Below are 25,746 nucleotides of genomic sequence, written 5' to 3'. Positions count from 1 at the left end.
CTGGTGTCTTGGACTGGTGGGATAGCCCAGTCTCCAGAGTCTGGAGGTTTGCGTACACACCTCTGAGCTGTCTTGCCCAGGTTCAAAGCTCGAGCCAGCGATAAACTGTGTTGCCCAAGCAGGGAAGACCTGTGCGTACTGTCCCATGGAAGGACGTTAAGCCGTAAGACCCACCTACCAGCATTCGTTGGTACAGGCATTGAAGATCCTATTTTGTCTGGTGAATGTATGCAAGTTATCTCTGACACCCTTGACCAAATTAGAATTTCATCCATTTACATTATTTATTTTTTTATTTTTTATTTTTTATTTTTTTTGTATACAAGATCGAGGCTCGTGAAAGAGCTAACATTAATCACACAAAAAGACAAACCGACACACAAAACACAAAAAACAAGGGGAGCGGCAGACAAGATGGGGAGAGAGGGGGAAGGACACAAAAGAGAGGGGGAAGAGGGGGAAGGACACAAACACAACATTTGAGAGCAGGGACATCGGGAGGACTTGGGGGGAGGTGGGAGAGGATTAAAACATATGAACACTGCAAGGACTCTGGGGTGAATTACCGGGGGTAGAAAAGATCAAGGTTTTCGATGGGGGACGATAAGAGATGGTGGTGAACAGCTGTTTTAAAGACCTGGAGGGAGGAGTGGGATTGAAGGGAGTGTGGGAGTTTGTTCCAGAGGCGGGAGAAAAGGGGAATGAAAGAGTGAAGGTGAGCAGAGAGCCTAGACTTTGGCAGTTTAACCATAAGAGGGTTGCAGGCAGATCTTGTGCGACCTGAAGGAATATTGGGGGGGACAGAGCACAGAGAGAGCTGGGGGAGCAAGGCCGGAGAGGAGTCGGTAGAAGACAGAAAGACCACCAACCTGCCTGCGGTGAGTGAGTGAAAGGCCCTCGGCGTTGACTACATCGCAGGAGATTCCAATGATTCTGAAAGCTTTGGCCTCAACAGCGTGAAGCCGAGCAAGGTGTGAGGCAGGAGCACCAGCCCAGAGGGGGGAACAGTATTCCATTGAGCTGCGGATGAAAGCCTTGTATGTGGTGAGGAGCTCAGGTGTGCCAAGGAAGGACTTCGCACGATGGAGGATGCCCAGTCGGCGACTGGCTTTGGAGGCCAGCTTGGAAATGTGGTTTTCCCAAGAAAGATCATGGCAGATAGTGAGACCCAAAAGCTTGAGCGACAGAACTTCTTGGAGAGGATTGTTGAGAAAGTAGTTGGGAGGGTTGTCCAGTCGGTCCTTTCGGAGAGACATTGTAAGAGTGTGAGATTTGTCAGGATTGAAAGACATGTTCCACTTGTTTGACCAGTCTGTGATTTTGTCCAGGTCTGCAGAGAGTGAGGAGGCTGCAGACTGCCGATCTGAGGGATGAGGAATGGAGCGACAGAGAGTAGAGTCGTCAGCAAAGAGATAGAGAGGATTTTCAAGAGAGTCAGAGAGATCATTGATGAAGAACAGAAAAAGCACAGGGCCCAGAACACTACCTTGGGGAACTCCAGCCTGAACAGGAAGAGGAGATGAGAGAAACCCATTCAGGGCCACACGTTGATTACGACCAGAGAGGAAGTCCGCCAGCCATGCGTGGAGATTTCCATGGATACCAAAGGAGGAGAGCAGAGCAGGGTGCCAGACCGTATCGAAGGCACGTGAAATGTCAAGGGAGACAGCTCTAATTTCCTGTTTGGCGTTGAGGACCTCCATCCATTGTTGAGAAAGCAGAAGCAGCATGTCCAGAGTAGAGTGACCAGGTCTGAAACCAAATTGATGATCAGAGATCAAGCCATTGGAGAAGAGGAAAGATTTAATATCTGTTAATTTACTGCATTAACAGCCGCACCTTAACAATGAATTATAATCTTGCATTGGCTAACAATAATTGATATCATCTGCAGCTCATTGTGGTGTGACAATTGAAGAGACAAAGGGGAATGGGCTTGGTGCTAAGCTTAATTGCTAATCGTTTTACATCTCTTCACTGGTTCACACTATTTCGCAAATAGTCCACTTGTAAATGTTTTGAGCTTCTTTCATAAGCATGAAGTGATGACTATAAAATAAAAAATAGATTAAAGTCTCTTCACCTTTACTTGCACTTGCAAATAATTTGATGCCTTTATCGATTCTTAAAGATCATGGATTGTGAATCATATCTTTTAAAATCTGTGAACAACTTCCCACCTTTGTTGTCATTTTCCGTTGCTAAATTATAGGTAATGTGTATTTGTTTGATTCTGCTGTATTTATCTTCTCCAGGTCGATCGAGTTTCTGATTTCGGTATTTCATCCGAAAGCATACCTTGTTTTGGTGACACCACACTTGGGAACACTGGAGGTAAACTCATCAACATCTATTAACACTTGACTGTTCAAACGTAACCGTTCCACTATATATATACACAAAGAATTAAGTTAAGCACCCCCCCCGTTTTTTTACAACCTCGCACGTTACAAGTTTGTTGTCGTCAAAACAGTGTAATATACCCATGATATTGCTATATTTTCTGGAGAAGTGATATTATGGTCACATAAAAACATAACAATCATGCCGTTTTCAATATTTTATTCTGAATAATTTAAGGTGAAATTTTTTGGGAATTTTAGGCATATTTTCACCTCAATTTAAGTATGGAGCTATAGGTCCATCACGGACAGTGTGGATGACGTTTATGTTTTCTAACGTACAGTCATTGTTCTGAGAAGACCTCTAGCGATCTTTGCGTCAATAACGTGTGTAGGACCCACGTGATCGGATCACTGACTCAACCCTACGTCACAGATGCGTGCACTCATCTGCATTTCATCAATGGATAATTGCTAATGTCATACCAATCATTATTTGATCTCACATACCTTAGAATATATGCCAATGTATACATATACACAAAGAATATATATTAGGGGGTGCTTACCTTAATTCGTTGTGTAGGGGTGCTTAACTTAATTCTTTGTGTATATATAGTGGAAACATTGTGCGTACGTAAACATATAGTGGAAACATATATGTATGTATGTGTATATATATATATGTATACGTAGTGTGTTCAAAAAGTATCCGACCTTTATTTTTTGTGCGTAAAAAAAAAAGAAGCTAGGGAGGCATTGATTGGTGCACGTATGTAGGCGATCCTAATGCACATGCGTGAATTTTTTCACACCTGCAGAAGCTGTCATTCGACGGCAGACCGCCGATGGGTGAGGACATGTAAGCGAGCGCCGTCGGATTTTCGTTTTTGACAAAATGATGGAAAAACTTGAACAACGCTACTGCATCAAATTTTGTGTTTCATCAAACTTGCATCAAAACTGCAACTTGGTTTCTGGGTCGTACCCATAAACCCAGGACTCATCGCCAGTGATCACTGTGTTGAGGAAGCTGGGATCGCTGTTCACAGTCTCCAGCATGTCCTGTGCGATCTCCAAACAGAGTTGCTTCTGCTCAATCGTTAGCAGCTTTGGTACGAACTTCGCTGAGATTCTCCTGAAGCCCAAATCCTCCTTCATAATGGAATGAACGGTGTTGAATCTTGCGGATCGTTTCCACTTGGGAATCGCCAAGCTTTACACAAAATTTGATGCAGTAGCGTTGTTCAAGTTTTTCCGTCATTTTGTCAAAAACGAAAATCCGACGGCGCTCGCTTACATGTCCTCACTCATCGGCGGTCTGCCGTCGAATGACAGCTTCTGCAGGTGTGAAAAAATTCACGCATGTGCATTAGGATCGCCTACATACGTGCACCAATCAACGCCTCCCTAGCTTCTTTTTTTTTATGCACGAAAAATAAAGGTCGGATACTTTTTGAACACAGTAGTATATATATATATATATATATATATATATATATATATATAGATATATATAGATATATATAGATATATATATAGATATATATAGATATATATATAGATATATATAGATATATATATATATATATATATATATATATATATATAGCAGTCACTATGCGACCTTCATATCCACAGTGGAGAACCGCCAGCAAGGTGTCCCATACAGCTGCTGCTGCACCTTGCTGGGAGCGATACGCACCGCCTGCCACGCGGTGACGTTATCTCTGGTATCCACTCATCATATGGAGTCGACCTGGTTGCGGTTGGGAGTTACTAATAATGGTATCTGTAATCTGGTTCTCCAACCTAATGAGCGGACAACATGACGTCATCGCCATGCACGTCCGCCTTGCCTGCAAAGTTCCAGAGGAACCATCTAGCAGTGCGTCATTACGGATTATAAATACAGATACTGTCACAAGTGCATGCAAAACTCACAAAACTGAAAACTCACTCAAAACCAGGTCGGTAACTGTGAGTTTTGCATGCACTTGTGACAGTATCTGTATTTATAATCCGTAATGACGCACTGCTAGATGGTTCCTCTGGAACTTTGCAGGCAAGGCGAACGTGCATGGCGATGACGTCATGTTGTCCGCTCATTAAGTTGGAGAACCAGATTACAGATACCATTATATATACTAGGGCATGCCCGTACTATATATATATCTAAAATTATATCCCCCCCCCCCCCCCCCTCTATTTACATGAAATGGTTTGGTCCATTCGCAAAGCCAAAGCGAACGGCTTGCGAGTACGGTGACAATCCCCCCCCCTCTATTTACATGAAATGGTTTGGTCCAAAGCGAACGGCTTGCGAGTACGGTGACAATCCCCCCCCTCTATTTACATGAAATGGTTTGGTCCAAAGCGAACGGCTTGCGAGTACGGTGACAATCCCCCCCCTCTATTTACATGAAATGGTTTGGTCCAAAGCGAACGGCTTGCGGAGTTTGGTAAAGAAATTGCCATAGCGTGCACAAACGCGCAGGAAAGCGAAAGAATCGCAAATTAGTTTTAATTAGTTTTAAAACATAGTTTAACGCCAACATAGCGCCAACATAGTTTGCCAACGGGAAATAAATGAATACGCTCTCAAATGTGCCGTCCGAGGCAGAGTCTGTTCGCCACGTTCGGCACACGTGATAGCTCGCTGCTCTCTGATTGGTTGAATCGTTTTTTGGACATAGCTCGGTAACTACTTCTCCGATTAATATGAAACCTTGAAAAGGCACATCCTCAGGTCCCCAGCAATATACCTGGCAAGTTTCAAGTATATCGGACCCGTGGTTGTCGAGAAACAGCGGTCACAGACACACAGAGATTACTGGAATTATAGATAGATATAACCACCGTTTAGAGGCCATTTTTCCCCGCAAAGCGGGGGTTGGCCTTTTTCGGGGACCATGGTTGTTGTTGTTTTTTGGTCCCCTTTTTGAAGCAATGTTTTACGGCCGGATGCCCTTCCTGACGCCAACCCTTTTTGCCGCCTTTAACGACAAACAGGGAATTACCAGTGAACTGGTACTCAATTAGCCGACCTCGGAAGGATGACAGGCTGAGTCAACCCCCCTGGCGTTAATTCAGCGATTGACCGGGATTCGAACCCAGGATCCAAGGATCCTAAGCCGGCACCCTAGCCGCTAGCCCAACACCAGGGTTCTTTTGCTTTTGCTTTTTGTGTATACACTTTTTCAAATAAAACATCATTTTGTAAAGGACATTGATGTGATTACGGAAATGTATTTTTTATTGAAATTACATGTAAATTGACCAATGAGAGTTAAACAAAGGAGGATGCCCAGTCGGCGACTGGCTTTGGAGGCCAGCTTGGAAATGTGGTTTTCCCAAGAAAGATCATGGCAGATAGTGAGACCCAAAATCTTGAGCGACAGAACTTGGCATATAGATAGATATAGATAGATATAGATATATATATATATATATTGTTACAGACACGACTTTGATGTTATGGTGGGCCGAGCGGAATGGCCGCCGTGTCCGCACAAGTTACCCGATTATACTCGAACGTTGCCGAGTCGCGCTACGCTAAATCAATGAAGGAAAAGGACACAACGGCTGGGATTAAAATGACACGACACCAGGGATACGGTTCTCAAGACCTCCGGAGGAGGTTATATTAGGGCGGAAGGTCAGATTACAACGACAAGAGGGACAGCATAGAAAGGCAGGCACTTAGACACACTCTTATATTAGCCCCGACAGACGACAGATAAACGGGACAAAACTGACTCACACGGGGATTGATGGCAAGGAGGGGCAGGGCTTCGATGGCTCAAGGTGCACCTTGGCTCAGGGGCAAAATCGACCCGGTCCAGTCCAAAGATGCGGGAGGTCTCACTCAGCGCTTGGAGGTGGTGACTTGTCTTCTCAAGCTGGGGGCGCATCTGACGTCACGTCCGGTAAGTCGCTGCGTATATCCGGCGGGGAGTGACACGCCCTCGGCTAGTTAGCTCCGCCCCAGATGGAATCGGTCCGCCCTTCTTATTGGGTGCGGGGGGGGTTACTGGCTCCGCCCCTGACGAGGAGCTGACAGCCAGCCCCTTCGTGGTAACCCCGTGGAGCGCATGGGCAATGGCGGCTAACCACGCCGGTGTGAGGACGCACACTCCCCGCACGCCGCGCCGCGCCCCTCTGTTGTTGTAGTTGTTGTTGTAGTTGTTGTTGCAGTGGACATGGGGAAGATGGGAGGAGGTAAGGGGAGGTCCTAAACTCACTACTGGTGCCATACGATCACATTCTGGTGCAACGAAGAGTCAGAATTAATGGAAACGAGTCCTTAACTGACATAGACTAAGAATAACTAGCAAGATGTCCGAAAGTTGTCTACGTGAGATGCGGTGGACCTGGGCACGACATTTAATGGGGGAAAAAGGGGAAGGTCGGTTCTACAGAGTGTTATTTACAGGCAATGGGACTAGGGAATGGGGGATTGGGGATAGTTGGGGAGTATTGGGGAAATAGGGGAGTATTTACAAGCGGATATTGAGGCCAAGTCCCATATCCGCAACATTGCACCCTTCTCTACCCTCGGGGCGTCCCGACCCGATAAATTTTTACCTATTTTAGTGTGGCACTCAGATGTAGTTCCCTCTACTATTAACTCTACCCTGAGTGCGACAGTTTTACAGATATTCACAAATGAGTAAATATGTCCCCCTGCGACGTTGCACCCTTCTCCTCTCAGAAACACACCCACAGGATAACCGAATCCGGAAAGAATTCTCAAACTAAACATACAGCCGGTAGGGAGCATTATTTACACAAGACTACGCTGCTATTTACACTACGATCCAGGACCTGTTTTTGGAGGAACACATGCAGATGTTATGCATAGAGAGAGAGCACGCATGCCAGCATCGATACACCAACCCACGAGTGCTCTGTGGCCTTACGGCCTTTAATAATGTGCAGAGCACCCCATCCAAGCACCAAAAGCACCACCCCAGCACCAATCGGTGCAGTCACCATTGTTCAATGAATAAAAATAAATTCAACAACCCCTAACCCTGCAGGTGTCTCTTGCTCTTCGTGTGGTGCACTTGGCCTTCTGGCTTCTTTAAAAATAAAGAAAGGCGCCAACCGCGTCCATTTCTTTATTGTGGCCGTCAGGGGGCCAACTATAAGTGGTTCACCTGTATGGCATAGGTGCCACGTTGACCCATAGGTCCATCCACGGGTGGTGCTTGGCCGCAAAAGGACTGCGGTCCATGGTGGGCAGCCACAAACATTGCGGTCCATATGGTGTATCGATCCAGGCAGCAAGCAGCGAAAGTGCAGGCCCACAACTGCGTAGCCAGCACCTCTCTCTCTCCTCTCTCTCTCTGCCCCAAAGCCAGATCCTCGGAGGTGGGAGACAAAAGAAGCAGACAAGTGAGTAAGGTGGTAAGGGCGCAAAAGTACACGCAATATAAGGTAATGCACACTGGGGGCACATGGGAACCAGGTGAGACAGGTACGTTCCTACCGTACGCCCCCCCCCCCCCCACCAGGTAACCTACATGGCCCCTCCCTTACCCCTTACTGTATCCACAAAACACAACACTACCCATAAACATCTACTTTACAAATCAACAAACGTCCCTACTGTCTTCCCCGTTCCTCCCATATACCAAATTCGTCTTCTCTCCCTCCTAACCAATCAAATTTGCCATTTTCAACTCTCATCAAAATTTGCCATCTCCAACTGAACATCATAATTTGCTATCACCAATTCATCATCAGTCCCTCCTAGGGAGGGAGAGATGGAATCACCCCAATGTCTCATCCACGTCGTGATGCGTCTCACAAATCCTCACAGCAATTCTCATTTCCTGCACACAGAACAAAGAAAACAGGTGTGGAGTCATCATCATCACCACAGGTAAGTGGCTGCGTATGGTGCGACAGGTTCATCAATCCTAACTATTTCCTAAATGACTTTAACAACTTTACATTACCCGGGGTCTTTCTCCTGCCAAACCATTGGCCCTCTTACACTATGGGTTCTAAAAACCAATGCCCATTGACCAAACTGTGGTGCTTTTCAATTTGGGGTCTCACTCCCCCGATTCATCTCCCGGTGCCCTCGCACAATTTCTGGGCTGTGGCGTGTACCTCTCCCAGCGGGTCTACCCACCTGCACACCTCCACCACTGCAGTTTCCTCCGAGCTTACCTGCTCCTTACCCTAACCTGACTACCTGGGGAAGGCCCTCTGGCGCTCTCCCCACTCGGTGCCCTCTCTGGCACTGGGCTACCCGGGTCCGTCCTCCGGATCCTCTGGCCCCATCCACAACTCTACCGGCTCCCAGAGCCCACCTGCGGCCTCACCTGGCCGACATCCTCACAGTGGTGGAGTGCCCAACCAACTACACACACTAACAGGCTACACGCCCAGCCATTTCCACAACACTAATGCACCCATCCACAATACCATTCTGCAACCGCACCACAAATGCCAATATCCAACCACAATTTACCTATACCCTCTACCTAACACTTACACTACCCGCCCCGGGTACTCGTGAAAGGGGTCCACTCTTCCCCCATCCACACCTTCGCACCATGCACACCACTCCGTACCACTTACTCCAACTCTCTCCACACACCTGTACTTGCACACCTGTGCTCTCACACCTGGTGCCACCTGCACCCTTCTCTCCCCAAGCGCATTCGCGCTGATCCACACACTCACTACTCATACACTGCTCCACACACCTGTCCAGTTGCACACCTGTGCAATCACACCTGTTCAATCACACCTGTTCAATCTTCAAACACACGGCATCATCTCAGCTAACTACTCCCCTCTGAAACTTGCGCTTCCCAGTCGTCCCTTTAAACTATTGCGCTCCCTCGTCATTTATCAACCACACTAAACTACCTGCGTCCCCACTACAGGTATCAGTCACTAACTAAACCTTATCGTCACCTAATGTCATCTTCGCTAGATCCCTATCAATATCCTAACCCACCCGGGCTAGTTTTCACTGCCATACACCCCATAAGCTATTGCTCCTTTGCCCCCACCATGGGAAGGGTGGCAGGGATGCCACCCTTACCCGCCGGGCCTATCGCTCCTCAATTCCCCAGTCCTCTGGCACTAATAAGCCCCCCTTATTCAGAGGTACTGGGTCCCGCCTCGGCATCTAAAGCCGAGGCAATCCACGGGGGCGCCTGCTCGCCGGTGTAAGGCCTTCTAGTGTACCGGGGTCTGGCGGGGGGGTGTCTGGGGTCGGCTAACCCGCTCCCCCCTGGGCGGAGTTAAGGACCTCAACCGCCGGGGGTCATCCCGGCGCGTGGCTCGACAGTGCCGCGCCAGGTGACCCGGACGGTTGCAAGTATAGCACCTCACCTGATAAGGTGCTTGCTTCCGGAATTCCAAATTTCCCCCCCTGTAGGTCCGAATTGGATTACTCGCTCGTGGTCCACCGCGGGCCACCTCCGGGGCCGCCTGCCATGGTCCAGGTCCCGCCAGGCGCTGGTCCACCAGCCTCCGGACCATGCCCGCCAGGTCAGGACCCACGTCGGGGGCGGGCCCCCTAAGGGGTCCGCCCTCCATCGGGGGTCCCACCTGGCGGACCGCCATTGCGAGACGTTCGCCCCCCCGGGCCAGGGGCCTCGCTGCTTCCCAACGGGCCGCAGCGTCAGCCGCCTGGCTCAGAGTCTGCGGGCGCCACATGGCGAGCTGTTGCCGGAGCTCAATGTCCGGGAGGGCCTGGATAAAATGGTCCAGCGCCAGGCTTTCCCGGGAATCCGCTGCCATGCTAGCATGTGCGATCCCCACTGCGCGGCGAATGTCGTGGGCAAGTTCCCCGATGGCTTCCTGGGGCTTGCGCTTTCGCAGCGCGAGCTGAGCTTTAACAAGCTCGCTCTGCTGTTCTATGCCGAATCGATTAATTAGGGCGTCGCGGAGGGCTGGCAGGGTGAGAGCACCCGCCGGTAATGCCGTCAGCACCTCCGCCGCCGCGCCGCGCAATGCGGCCACCAGGTGTACTCCACCTTCGTCCTCACCCCAACCGTTGCCCTTACACACACAGTCGAACTGCGCCAGGTACGCGCGTAGATCACTCTTGCCGTCATACGGCGCGAGTGGGACCTTGTGGGACCACCTCACATGCGAGTCGTTGCCCGCCTGCCGGACCCCGTGCGTCGCCCCTTGCGGGGTCAGCGCGGGGCCGAACCGGCCGGGCCCCCACAGTACATTACCCCCAAGGGGCTCTCGTGCCTCCCCGGTCCCTCCAACAACTACCCCTGTTGGTGTCGATGCATGGGTCACACCTCCGCAACCCGCTACCCATTCCATACCACCACAACCTTGCTCACTCACACCTCGCACCTCTCGTTCCATACCCTCCGGACCAGCCATACACCTCACTCGTGGCCTCTCACGAACATCCGGGTCTATCTCGACCCCCAAGCTTATTAAATCACCTGGCGCATCATACGCACGACCATATTGGTCACCACTTACACCGGGTCCTCTTTCTCTTCGCTTCTCCTCCATCACCTGCGAATCCCTCATCCGGTTAATGAGCACATCATCACGATCCGAACACAGACTTTGGACCAATTCTTTTACTTCCTCCTTTATCTCTTTCTTATCCTCTCTCCGTCGCTTCTTAATTTCGCTCACCCCTTCTTCCACTTCTTCTAATTTCTGCTTCACCTCCTTCATCTCTTCGTGCGCCCCTTTAAGTTCTTCCTCTAACTCCACTTTATTTTTTTCTATGTGCTCCCGCACCTCCCGCTCTTTAACCTCCATCACCTCTACCACCTTGTCCATTTTCCTCGTCAGGTCCTCATGTACCGTCTGACACTCTTTTTTAATTACCCCTACGTCCTTTTTCATCTCCTTCTGTGTCGATTTTAAACCCTCTATTACCGCTGTGTTCTTCTTTACCTGGTCCCCCAACTCCTTTTGTCCCACTGTCAGTTGTTCTACTCCCAGCGTCAACTCCTCTATACCACTTTGCAATTTTACAGTCCCCTTTCTCACCTCCTTCTCCATGCGCTCCTTACAGTGCCTCACCTCCTCGCGCACTCCTCCGACCTCCTCACTCACTCCTCTTCTGATCTCCTCTCCCATCGCTTGCATCTCCTGCCCAGATGCCACCCTCATCTGCTCCACTTCCTCCCTGTGAGCATCCAGTTTGGTTTCTACCCCCATTCTGACCCCCTCTATCTGCTGCCCCATTTGGTTAACTTCCCTTTCCGCTTGGTCCCTCATGTCCCTCAATTTGCCTTCCATCCTGTTTTCTAACCCCTCTAACCCCTTTTGCATCCCTTCCATTTGATTCTCTTGAGCGGCCATTCTGTTTTCTACCCCCATTAACCCATTTCTCACCTCTTTTATCCCGTTGTCTAACCCCTCAAAATTATTGTCTAACTTCTCACCGGTACCCCTCGCTTCGTCCCTCATTACCCCCATTTGGCTTCCCATTACCCCCAATTGGTTTCCCATTACCCCCATTTGGCCCTCCAATCGCTCACTCTGAGCATCCATCCGGTTTTTCAAACCTCCAATTTGGTCTCCCATTTGTTCCATAAAGGCCCTCATTTGCAGGAGGAAAAGGTTCGAATCCACCAGGGGCGCTGCCACGGTCGCGGGCACCGCGACCAGCGAGGCGCCATTTTGCGCACCCGCAATGTCGGGCGCAACGACGCTAATTTGTGCGTCTGCTACCCTCGCTGCTTCGCTCTCCTCGCGTCCCTCAATTTGGTCCTGGACCGACCCTGCCTCACTCTCCTCTACCGGACCCCAGCTGTCTTGATCCGCCATAGCGCGACTTTCAAAATTCGGGTTTTTATATTTTGTAAAACACAATCAAATTTCGCCTTTATAATTTCGAGCGCGTAAACGCGCTCCGGATCGAATTCTACTTCCCAAAATTTGGGCCTAACAAATTTAGTCCCAGGTCCGAATCCGACACTCCTGACACCAATTGTTACAGACACGACTTTGATGTTATGGTGGGCCGAGCGGAATGGCCGCCGTGTCCGCACAAGTTACCCGATTATACTCGAACGTTGCCGAGTCGCGCTACGCTAAATCAATGAAGGAAAAGGACACAACGGCTGGGATTAAAATGACACGACACCAGGGATACGGTTCTCAAGACCTCCGGAGGAGGTTATATTAGGGCGGAAGGTCAGATTACAACGACAAGAGGGACAGCATAGAAAGGCAGGCACTTAGACACACTCTTATATTAGCCCCGACAGACGACAGATAAACGGGACAAAACTGACTCACACGGGGATTGATGGCAAGGAGGGGCAGGGCTTCGATGGCTCAAGGTGCACCTTGGCTCAGGGGCAAAATCGACCCGGTCCAGTCCAAAGATGCGGGAGGTCTCACTCAGCGCTTGGAGGTGGTGACTTGTCTTCTCAAGCTGGGGGCGCATCTGACGTCACGTCCGGTAAGTCGCTGCGTATATCCGGCGGGGAGTGACACGCCCTCGGCTAGTTAGCTCCGCCCCAGATGGAATCGGTCCGCCCTTCTTATTGGGTGCGGGGGGGGGTTACTGGCTCCGCCCCTGACGAGGAGCTGACAGCCAGCCCCTTCGTGGTAACCCCGTGGAGTGCATGGGCAATGGCGGCTAACCACGCCGGTGTGAGGACGCACACTCCCCGCACGCCGCGCCGCGCCCCTCTGTTGTTGTAGTTGTTGTTGTAGTTGTTGTTGTAGTTGTTGTTGTAGTTGTTGTTGCAGTGGACATGGGGAAGATGGGAGGAGGTAAGGGGAGGTCCTAAACTCACTACTGGTGCCATACGATCACATTCTGGTGCAACGAAGAGTCAGAATTAATGGAAACGAGTCCTTAACTGACATAGACTAAGAATAACTAGCAAGATGTCCGAAAGTTGTCTACGTGAGATGCAGTGGACCTGGGCACGACATTTAATGGGGGAAAAAGGGGAAGGTCGGTTCTACAGAGTGTTATTTACAGGCAATGGGACTAGGGAATGGGGGATTGGGGATAGTTGGGGAGTATTGGGGAAATAGGGGAGTATTTACAAGCGGATATTGAGGCCAAGTCCCATATCCGCAACAATATATATATATATATATATATATATATATATATATATACAGTGGTACCTCGGCTTACGAGTGCCCCAACGTACGAGTTTTTCGGGATACGAGCCGTCGCTCGGGCGGTTTGTTGCTTTGGGATACGAGCCGAGATCCGATGTACGAGCTCAAAAAATTTATTTTTTTGAATTTTCCGATTGTGGCTTCCGGTTCCGGTCACGCGGTTATCTTGCCGTGAAAGCATCTCTGCTTGGATATAAAACACGCAATCGTCGAAATACATGAGCGAGGAATCTCCTTGCTCCAGCCGGTGACGTCATCGGCGGGGATCCCCGCCTCCAGAGTGGCTGGTCACGTGACCGCCAAAGCGTGTCGCGCGTGCGGGTATAATGAGCTACACCTGTGGATCACGTGACCACGGAAGCACGCCTCGCTTGAGAGGCATGGCTTTCGGTTTGCGTTTTGCTTTGTAAGGCGCGATAAATGGGCTTTTGAGTGTTAGCGGTTCATGGCGTTGACGGTTCATGGCGGTTCATGGCGGTTGACGGTTCATGACGGTTCATGACGGTTCATGGCGTTGACGGTCAAAAACCCATTACATCAATTTTACCAGGCACTGTACAGTAAGTACAGTGGACACCAAATGCACGGTGGAAGGCTAGAAGTAGAAGATCGTCCAAGACAAGTGAGAATAAGCCATACTTTGGAGGAGATGACGTCATTCGCTGGTCCGATAACCAAAGATGTGGTATAAAAAACCAGGTGAGCTAACAATGCAGCAATGAAGGAATTCGGCCAAGGCACCGGCACACAACGACCTACCTACATCGAAAGACTCAATGCCAATGGTGACAGAAGCCAAGACGGCCGGCTTAAACACCGCCGAAAGACCACGGTGTACCAACTTACGATGCAGAACATCTTGCACTTAATATGATGACAACAGGTGCCATCCTCTGACGTACCATTACAGGTACAGGTACAGTACACGTGAGCACAGAGCAAAAGTTCACTGAAACCGAGATTAAGAAAAAAGAAAAAACACCTCGTGGTCCGTGCTCGATATCCGAGTTTCAATCTTTTCAAACACATGATGCTCTCGGTCACGGTATCTCCTGCGAGCTGCTTCTTCAACCACACAAACAACAACTTCTCCATATCTTCATGGATAGAGGTCCGGAGCTTTGAAATAATCGTAACGCCCTTGGCTGGCGTTATAGCCTTTATGGACTCCTTCTGCTTCAAAATCGTACATATCGTAGAAGGAGTACGATCGTACTGCCTCGCCAAGTCGACAACACGCACACCTCACCTGGCATGCTCTTCTCCTCTGCTTAATAAAACCAGTTTATTTCTTTACATTCTCTTGTATTATGTACAGTATATACGAGGTCGTGCTTGTTTATACATTATTTGTTATTTATAAAGTACATTTTTGTTATTTAAAAGCACCTAACAAAAAAAATTGGTGTTTTTTTTTTGAGGCTGGAACGGATTAATAGCATTTGAATGGGAAAATTTGCTTTGACTTACGAGCGATTTGGCTTACGAGCTCCGTCACGGAACGGATTAAACTCGTAAGCCGAGGTACCACTGTATATATATATATATATATATATATATAATATATATATATATATATATATATATATATATATATATATATATATATATATATATATATATATATATATATATATATATATATGTATATATATATACAGACTTGGCATTTAATATGGAATTTTTTTTTTCTCTTGACTTGGGTTTCCTTTATTAACTCAGTATATCAATCTGGTGAGTTTCTTTTACACTTTGGTGATTTATTTGTTAAAAGAACCATGTCACTGATTGTCTGTCGCAGCAAGAAGTCAACAACAGGATTATATCACAGGTGGCGTGGCAAAATGTACGGACAGGTGCATTTGATGATTGGCTTCACAGTCGGATATACAAGGGTTGTTGCGTTCTGTATTAGTGGAAAACAACTGCTGCACGTCTCCAAAAGTTATTTCCGCTTCCTCTGGAGATGGTCCGTCAACTCGACAATGCTGTTTGTCATGGAGTGGTGGCTTTACGAAATTACGGCATGAAACAGCGTGCTATTGCTCAGCAGTATGGCATCACTCAACGTCAGGTGTCAAAGATCCTGAAACGAAATGCTCAGAGGGGTATCCCGACTCCAATACCGAGGCCAGGACGTCCCCGCAGAACCACAAGGAGGGATGATCGCCAGCTGCACCGGTTAGTCCGCAATGGCCGTACCAAGTCAGCTAATCGGCTTAGGGCTGAGTGGCAGCAACTGACAAATGTGCCTGTATCCAGAAAGCTAGTCAACCAACGACTGGTTCAAGCAGGCTATCGTGCCAGGCGTCCCCTGAGAAAGCCACTCCTGACCAGACAACACAGCCAGCGCCAATTGCAGTGGGCCAGAGAGCACCGTCAATGGCAGCCAGGACACTGGAATCACGTGACCTTCAATGACGAGTCTAGATTTCTGGTCTATCGCCAAGATGGCCGCGTCCGAGTGCGCAGACAAGTCCATGAAGCCCACAACGAAGATTGTATAGTGCCAAGAGTCCAAGCTGGAGGTGGTGGGGTGACTGTTTGGGCTGCTTTTCATGCAGGGGGCAAAACTGACCTAGTTATTCTGAATGGAAACCTGAACCAGTTCAAGTACAGGGTCATTCTGGAAGAAACATTGCTTCCATTTGCTCGTGCAGCCTTTCGAGGAAACTTTGTCTTCCAAGATGACAATGCATGGCCTCATCGTGCTCGCATGATCCAACACTTTCTTGCTGACCGTGGTGTAGAGCATATGGAGTGGCCTGCCATGTCCCCGGATATGAATCCGATAGAGAACTTGTGGGCAGAATTAACGCGTCAAATCGACAACTTGGACCAGCAGCCTGCCTCTGTGCGTGAATTGCAGCAGGCTATTGTCACTGCATGGCAAGCAATTCCTGTCCAAACCTTGGCAAATCTCGTGAACAGCATGCGTCAACGTGTACGTGCTCTCCTGAATGCTCGTGGGGGTTACACGATGTACTGAACTGTAATTTTACTGTCCTTAATCCCAGTCATAATTTAGCTTTTGTTTTTGTTGAAATTTTTTTTGGCTAATATGCAAAATAAAGAGATACTTGGCATTATATATACAGACTTGGCATTATATATACTAGGACATGCCCTTACATGGGTGCCCGTTCGGAAAAACATTCCAAACCGCGTGGCAGTAACGACCACAGAACCCCCCCCCCCCCCCCCCCCCTCTATTTACATGAATGGTTTGGTCCAATCGCAAAGCCAAAGCGAACGGCTAAATCGCCATAGCTCGGTAACTACTTCTCCGATTAATATGAAACCTTGAAAAGGCACATCCTCAGGTCCCCAGCAATATACCTGGCAAGTTTCAAGTATATCGGACCCGTGGTTGTCGAGAAACAGCGGTCACAGACAAACACACACACACACACACACACACACACACACACACACACACACACACACACACACACAGACACACACACACACAGAGATTACTGGAATTATAGATAGATACATTGATACTTGGCATTATATATATACAGATAAATAAAGAGATATATATACAGACTTGGCATTTAATATGGAATATTTTTTTTGTGGGGGTGAACTTACAATTCAAGATGATTTAGAACCAAAAGTTCGTTGGAATTATGTTGAAATTATTCTAGATTTTGTTAATGTGACCTTTAAAAGAAACAAAAACAACATTTGACATTTCGAAGCAAATAAATTGATCCTTGAAAGTGATGTAAACTGATATCGAACTCAATTCACGGACAGTACTGTGTTAAACTTCTGTTCGTTTTCCAGAAGTATCTCTTTATTTTGCACATTAGCCAAAAAAAATTTCAACAAAAACAAAAGCTAAATTACAACTGGGATTACGGACAGTAAAATTACAGTTCATTACGTCGTGTAACCCCCACGAGCATTCAGGAGAGCACGTACACGTTGAGGCATGCTGTTCACGAGATTTGCCAAGGTTTGGACAGGAATGGCTTGCCATGCAGTGACAATAGTCTGCTGCAATTCACGCACAGAGGTCGGCTGCTGGTCCAAGTTGTCGATTTGACGCGTTAATTCTGCCCACAAGTTCTCTATCGGATTCATATCCGGGGACATGGCAGGCCACTCCATATGCTCGACACCACGGTCAGCAAGAAAATGTTGGATCATGCGAGCACGATGAGGCCGTGCATTGTCATCATTGAAGACAAAGTTTCCTCGAAAGGCTGCACGAGCAAATTGAAGCAATATTTCTTCCAGAATGGCCCTGTACTTGAACTGGTTCAGGTTTCCATTCAGAACAGCCAAGTCAGTTTTGCCCCCTGCATGAAAAGCAGCCCAAACGGTCACCCCACCACCTCCAGCTTGGACTCTTGGCACAATACCATCTTCGTTGTAGGCTTCATGCACTTGTCTGCGCACTCGGTTGCGGCCATCTTGACGATAGACCAGAAATCTAGACTCGTCACTGAAGGTCACGTGATTCCAGTGTCTTGGCTGCCATTGACGGTGCTCTCTGGCCCACAGCTCTTTCACGAGCCTCGATTCAGTATACAAAAAAAAAAAAACTGCAATCGACGCTGGCAGTGTTGTCTGGTCAGGCGTGGCTTTCTCAGGGGACGCCTGGCACGATAGCCTGCTTGAACCAGTCGTTGGTTGACTAGCCTTCTGGATACAGGCACATTTGTCAGTTGCTGCCACCCAGCCCAAAGCCGATTAGCTGACTTGGTACGGCCATTGCAGACTAACCGGTGCAGCTGGCAATCATCTCTCCTTGTGGTTCTGCGGGGACGTCCTGGCCTCGGTATTGGAGTAGGGACACCCCTCTGAGCATTTCGTTTCAGGATCTTTGACACCTGACCTTGAGTGATGCCATACTGCCGAGCAATAGCACGCTGTTTCATGCCAGAATTTCGTAAAGTCACCACTCCATGACAAACAGCATTGTCGAGTTGACGGACCATCTCCAGAGGAAGCGGCAATAACATTTGTAGACGTGCAGCAGTTCTTTTCCACTAATACAGAACGCAACAACCCTTATATACACGATTGTGAAGCCAATCGTCAAATGTACCTGTCCTTACATTTTGTCACGCCACCTGTGATATTATCCTGTTATTGACTTCTTGCTGTGAAAGACAATCAGTGACATGGTTCTTTTAACAAAGAAATCACCGAAGCATAAAAGAAACTCACCAGATTGATATACTGAGTTCAGAAAGTAAACCCAAGTCAAGAAAAAATTTTATTCCATATTAAATGCCAAGTCTGTATATATGTATATATATATATGTATATATATGTATATATACTATATATACAGTGGAACCTTGACTTACGAGTTTAATTCGTTCTGTGACCGAGCTCGTAACTCAATTTGCTCGTTTCTCAAATCAAATTTCCCCATTAAAATGCATTGAAATGCTATTAATCCGTTCCAGCCCGCCAAAAACCACACCAATTTTTTTTTAAATATGCAGTATATTGTTACGGACACGACTTATTAAGTAAGATGTTATGCTGGGCCGAGCGGAATGGCCGCCGTGTTCGCACAGTTTACCCGATTATACTCGAACGTTGGCCGAATCGCGCTACGCTAGATCAATGAAGGAAAGGACACAACGGCTGGGTTAAATGACACGACACCAGGGGTACAGTTCTCAAGACCTCCGGAGGAGGTTATAATATTGGTTTGCAGAACGTTTATATTACACGGACAAGAGGTACAGCATAGAAAGGTGGGCACTTAAATACGGTCTTATCTTAGCCCTGACAGACCACAGATAAACGGGACAAGACTGACTCACACAGGGATTGATGGCAGGGGAGGGCAGGTAGTCGATGGCTCAAGGTGCACCTTGGCTCAGGGGCAGAATCGACCCGGTCCGGTCCAGAGATGCGGGAGGTCTCTCTCAGCGCTAGGAGGTGACGTTCTTTCTCCAAGCTGGGGGCGCATCTCACGTCACCTCCGGTAAGTGGCTGCGTATATCCAGCGGGGAGTGACACGCCCTCGGCTCGTTAGCTCCGCCCCAGATGGAATCGGTCCGCCGCTTCTTATTGGGTGCGGGGGGGGTTACCGGGCTCCGCCCTTGACGAGGAGCTGACAGTCAGCCCCTGCGTGGTAACCCCGTCGGAGCACATGGGCAATGGCGGCTAACCAAGCCGGAGTGAGGACGCACATTCCCCGCGCCGCCGCCGCGCCGCCCCCCGCTGTTGTTGTAGTTGTTGTTGTTGTTGTAGTTCCATGAGGAAGAGATGCGGGGAGGTATTGGGAGGTCCTAAACTCACTACTGGTGCCATACAATCACATTCTGGTGCAACGAAGAGTCAGAATTAATGGAAACGAGTCCTTAACTGACATAGACTAAGAATAACTAGCAAGATGTCCGAAAGTTGTCTACGTGAGATGCGGTGGACCTGGGCACGACATTTAATGGGGGAAAAAGGGGAAGGTCGGTTCTACAGAGTGTTGTTTACAGACAATGGGACTAGGGAATGGGGGATTGGGGATAGTTGGGGAGTATTGGGGAAATAGGGGAATATTTACAAGCGGATATGGATGGAGGCCAAATCCCATATCCGCAACGTTGCACCCTTCTCTACCTCGGGGCGTCCCGACCCGATAAATTTTTACCTACTTTAGTGTGGCACTCAGATGTAGTTCCCTCTACTATTAACTCTACCCTGAGTGCGACAGTTTTACAGATGTTCACAAATGAGTAAATATGTCCCCCTGCGACGTTGCACCCTTCTCCTCACAGAAACACACCCACAGGATAACCGAATCGCGGAAAGAATTCTCAAACTAAACATACAGCCGGTAGGGAGCATTATTTACACAAGACTACGCTGATATTTACACTACGATCCAGGACCTGTTTTTGGAGGAACACATGCAGATGTTATGCATAGAGAGAGCACGCATGCCAGTATCGATACACCAACCCACGAGTGCTCTGTGGCCTTACGGCCTTTAATAATGTGCAGAGCACCCCTTCCAAGCACCAAAAGCACCACCCCATCATGTACAGTCAGCACCATCCGGTCCACCAATAAAGCGTTCAACAATCACCGGTGGTGTCGCAGCCGGCCGATGTTCTGCCGCTGGTCTTGCCTTCGTGTGGTGCACTTGGCCTTCTGGCTTCTTTCAAAAATAAAGAAAGGCGCCAACCGCGTCCATTTCTAATTTGTGGCCGTCAGGGGGCCAACTATTAGTGGTTCACCTGTATGGCATAGGTGCCATGTTGACCCATAGGTCCATCCACGGGTGGTGCTTGCCCGCAAGAGAACTGCGGTCCATGGTGGGCGGCCACAAAAATTGCGGTCCATATGGTGTATCGATCCCGGCAGCAAGCAGCGAAAGTGCAGGCCCACAACTGCGGAGCCAGCACCTCTCTCTCCTCTCTCTCTGCCCCAAAGCCAGATCCTCGGAGGTGGGAGACAAAAGAAGAAGACAAGTGAGTAAGGTGGTAAGGGCGCAAAAGTGCACGCAATATAAGGTAATGCACACTGGGGGCACATGGGAACCAGGTGAGACAGGTACGTTCCTACCGTATGCCCCCCCCCCCCCCCCACCAGGTAACCTACATTGCCCCTCCCTTACCCCTTACTGTATCCACAAAACACAACACTACCCATAAACATCTACTTTACAAATCAACAAACGTCCCTACTGTCTTCCCCGTTCCTCCCATAAACCAAATTCGTCTTCTCTCCCTCCTAACCAATCAAATTTGCCATTTTCAACTCTCATCAAAATTTGCCATCTCCAACTCAACATCATAATTTGCCATCACCAATTCATCATCAGTCCCTCCTAGGGAGGGAGAGATGGAATCACCCCAATGTCTCATCCATGTCGTGATGCGTCTCACCAATCCACACAGCAATTCTCATTTCCTGCACACAGAACAAAGAAACACAGGTGTGGAGTCATCATCACCACAGTTAAGTGGCTGCGCATGGTGCGACAGGTTCATCAATCCTAACTATTTCCTAAATGACTTTAACAACTTTACATTACCCGGGGTCTTTCCCTGCCAATCCATTGGCCAACTTACACTATGGGTTCTAAAAACCAATTCCCATTGACCAAACTGTGGTGCTTTTCAATTTGGGGTCTCACTCCCCCGATTCATCTCCCGGTGCCCTCGCACAATTTCTGGGCCGCGACGTGTAGCTCTCCCAGCAGGTCTACCCACCTGCACACCTCCACCACTGCAGTTGCCTCCGAGCTTACCTGCTCCTTACCCTAACCTAACTACCTGGGGAAGGCCCTCTGGCGCTCTCCCCACTCAGTGCCCTCTCTGGCACTGGGCTACCCGGGTCCGTCCTCCGGATCCTCGGGCCCCACTGACACTAACGGCTCCCAGAGCCCACCTGCGGCCTCACCTGGCCGACATCCTCACAGTGGTGGAGTGCCCAACCAACTACACACACTAACAGGCTACACGCCCAGCCATTTCCACAACACTAATGCACCCATCCACAATACCATTCTGCAACCGCACCACAAATGCCAATATCCAACCACAATTTACCTATACCCTCTACCTAACACTTACACTACCCGTCCCGGGTACTCGTGAAAGGGGTCCACTCTTCCCCCATCCACACCTTCGCACCATGCACACCACTCCGTACCACTTACTCCAACTCTCTCCACACCACTCATTCTCTGCTCCATATATTCCACACACCTGTACTTGCACACCTGTGCTCTCACACCTGGTGCCACCTGCACCCTTCTCTCCCCAAGCGCATTCGCGCTGATCCACAACACTCACTACTCATCCACTGCTCCACACACCTGTCCAGCTCTCACACAGCATCATCTCATCTAACTACTCCCCTCTGAAACTTGCGCTTCCCAGTCGTCCCTTTAAACTATTGCGCTCACTCGTCATTATCATCCATACTAATCTACCTGCGTCCCCACTACAGGTATCAGTCACTAACTAAACCTTAACGTTACCTAATGTCATCTTCTAGGGCCCTATCAATATCCTAACCCACCCGGGCTAGTTTTCACTGCCATACACCCCATAAACTATAGCTCCTTTGCCCCACCTGGGAAGGGTGGCAGGGATGCCACCCTTACCCACCGGGCCCATCGCTCACTACCAATTTTGCATATCAAATTTCAACAAATCAAAAATTTGCCAATCACTGCCCATCATCTGCCAATCATTACTGCCAATCCTTTGCCAATCATCAAATTTTGTTTTTCTCTAATTTTGGGTCCAAAACACTAACCTCATCACACAGTCTACTCACTAATGCCTCTCGGTGCGCCAATTCCTGTCCAAAGCCCGGCTTCGTAAAGCCAAGCCATGAATGCGGGTGGTGTGGTGCCAGTGGCTGGATACGTCCCGCATTCGGTGCAGGGAAGGAGGTTTACCCGGGCCGAGGTCCCACGCACCATCTCGGCACGGAGCCATCCCATGGCTCGATCTCGACCTGCCGGAATGCCTCAACAAAAAGTGGTCGCCATGACGACCCTTCCTATCCAGCTGCCCGCTCCGCCTAGTGGAGCACGGACGCGGCCGTTCAAAGCGAGGCCCAGCACGCACCGAGGGCCCGATTCGGCTAAAAGTCGCTCTAACCGCTAACCCGGTTACCGTCGATGCTTCACCTGGGTTCTTACAAGCATACGCTACCCCTTTCTTGCTCATACATGCAGCCGTTTCCATGCTCCTCGTCGTACCTTCTCTTACACACCCAGGTACACTCATTCCACTCACACCCTTGGTCACACACCTGACCACCGAACACCTTGGCACACATTCGTCGCTCGCACACCTCACCAACACACCTCTTCGCGCCCCCTCCTCGGTCACCTCCTCTGTGACAATCACAGGTGTGCCCTCACTCGCACACCCAACCACGTGCCTCACTACCAATTCCAGCGTGCATTCCCACTCACGCTCTACCATTCCCGGTGTGCTTCCTTTCTCACCTGTCACAACCAACTCACGCTCCGTGTCACTCTCACTACTTTCACCTCCACTCTTGACAGCGCACTCACCCTTACTCTCGACAGCGCACTCTTTCCTCATGCACCTGTCCGTCACACACCTTTCTCGCGCACACTCTCCCGTCACACCCTCTGTAACACTCACCACGGGCGTGCATTCTTCCTTACCTTTGACAGCGCACTCTTTCCCCATGCACCCCAGAGTCGGACTTTCTCGCACACCTCCTCTTTCGCACACCAGACCTGTCGCACACTTCACCAACGGCCTCTCACGAACACCCGGGTCCACCTCGACCCCCAAGCTCATTAAATCACCTGGCGCATCATACGCACGACCATATTGGTCACCACTTACACCGGGTCCTCTTCCTCTTCGCTTCTCCTCCATCACCTGCGAATCCCTCATCCGGTTAATGAGCACATCATCACGATCCGAACACAGACTTTGGACCAATTCTTTTATCTCCTCCTTTATCTCTTTCTTATCCCCTCTCCGTCACTTCTTAATTTCGCTCACCCCTTCTTCCACTTCTTCTAATTTCTGCTTCACCTCTTTTATCTCCCGGTGCGTCTCCTCAAGTTCGTCCTCTAAGGCTACCTTGACCGTTTCTATGTGCGTCCTCACCTGCCGGTCCTTCGTCTCCATTACCTCTACCACCTCGTCCAACCTCGCTGTCAGTCCCTCACGTACCATCTGACATTCCCTCTTCGTCGCTATCAAGTCGTCTTTTAGTTCTTTCTGTGTCGCTTTTAACCCTCCTAATACCGCAGTGTTCCTTTGAACCTGCTCCGTTAGTCCTTTTTGTCCCTCCGTCAGCTGTTCCACCTCCTGCGTCAGGTCCTCTATGCCCCCTTGCAATTTTACAGTCCCCTTTCTCACCTCCTTCTCCATGCGCTCCTTACAGTGCCTCACCTCCTCGCGCACTCCTCCGACCTCCTCACTCACACCTCTTCTGATCTCCTCTCCCATCACTTGCATCTCCTGCCCAGATGCCACCCTCATCTGCTCCATTTCCTCCCTGTGAGCATCCAGTTTAGTTTCTACCCCCATTCTGACCACCTCTATCTGCTGCCCCATTTGTTTAACTTCCCTTTCCGCTTGGTCCCTCATGTCCCTCAATTTGCCTTCCATCCTGTTTTCTAACCCCTCTAACCCCTTCTGCATCCCTTCCATTTGATTCTCTTGAGCGGCCATTCTGTTTTCTACCCCCATTAACCCATTTTTCACCTCTTTTATCCCGTTGTCTATCCCCTCAAATTTGTCGTCTAACTTCCCAAATTTCTTGTCTAATCCCTTAAAATTATTGTCTAACCCCTCACCGGTACCCCTCGCTTCGTCCCTCATTACCCCCATTTGGCCCTCCAATCGCTCCCCCTGAGCCTCTATACTGTTTTTCAAACCTCCAATTTGGTCTCCCATTTGTTCCATAAGGGCCCTCATTTGCAGGAGGAAAAGGTTCGAATCCACCAGCGGCGCTACCACGGGCGCGGTCGCCGTGGCCATGTGCGAGGCGCCATTTTGTGCGTCTGCTACCCTCACTGCTTTGCTCTCCTCATGTCCCTCAATTTGGTCCTGGATCGACCCTGCCTCACTCTCCTCTACCGGAACCCAGCCGTCTTGATCTGCCATAGCGCGACTTCCAAAATTCGGGTTTTTATATATTTTTTTTGTAAAACACAATCAAATTTCGCTGTTATAATTTCGAGCGCGTGAAACGCGCTCCGGGACCTATCCCACTTCCCGACACCAATTGTTACTCTAATAGCACAATTGGTGTTCCAAAATTTGGGCCTAACAAATTTAGTCCCAGGTCCGAATCCAACTCCTGACAACCAATTGTTACGGACACGACTTATTAAGATGTTAAGCTGGGCCGAGCGGAATGGCCGCCGTGTTCGCACAGTTTACCCGATTATACTCGAACGTTGGCCGAATCGCGCTACGCTAGATCAATGAAGGAAAGGACACAACGGCTGGGTTAAATGACACGACACCAGGGGTACAGTTCTCAAGACGTCCGGAGGAGGTTATAATATTGGTTTGCAGAACGTTTAGATTACACGGACAAGAGGTACAGCATAGAAAGGTGGGCACTTAAATACGGTCTTATCTTAGCCCCGACAGACCACAGATAAACGGGACAAGACTGACTCACACAGGGATTGATGGCATGGGAGGGCAGGTAGTCGATGGCTCAAGGTGCACCTTGGCTCAGGGGCAGAATCGACCCGGTCCGGTCCAGAGATGCGGGAGGTCTCTCTCAGCGCTAGGAGGTGACGTTCTTTCTCCAAGCTGGGGGCGCATCTCACGTCACCTCCGGTAAGTGG

The 25,746-nt window shown here is 49.2% G+C and overlaps 1 protein-coding gene across 3 annotated transcripts in view; it reads left to right on the top strand.

The window, feature by feature from the left end:
- The window catches only part of KNL1 (kinetochore scaffold 1), a 225,701-nt gene that overhangs the window by 78,858 nt on the left and 121,097 nt on the right, over positions 1–25,746 (top strand). For all 3 annotated transcript variants that reach the window (XM_078786619.1, XM_068130582.2, XM_068130583.2), the window contains one exon: positions 2,256–2,334. In XM_078786619.1, the coding sequence (XP_078642745.1) occupies positions 2,256–2,334 (79 nt within the window). The remainder of the gene's footprint in view (positions 1–2,255; positions 2,335–25,746) is intronic.

The sequence above is a fragment of the Myxine glutinosa genome, chromosome 11 (genome assembly GCF_964187855.1).
Source record: "Myxine glutinosa chromosome 11, kmMyxGlut1.1, whole genome shotgun sequence".
Lineage (NCBI taxonomy): Eukaryota > Metazoa > Chordata > Myxini > Myxiniformes > Myxinidae > Myxine > Myxine glutinosa.
The sequence above is the reverse complement of the archived record's forward strand: the minus strand, read 5'-3'. Positions and strand labels throughout refer to the sequence as shown.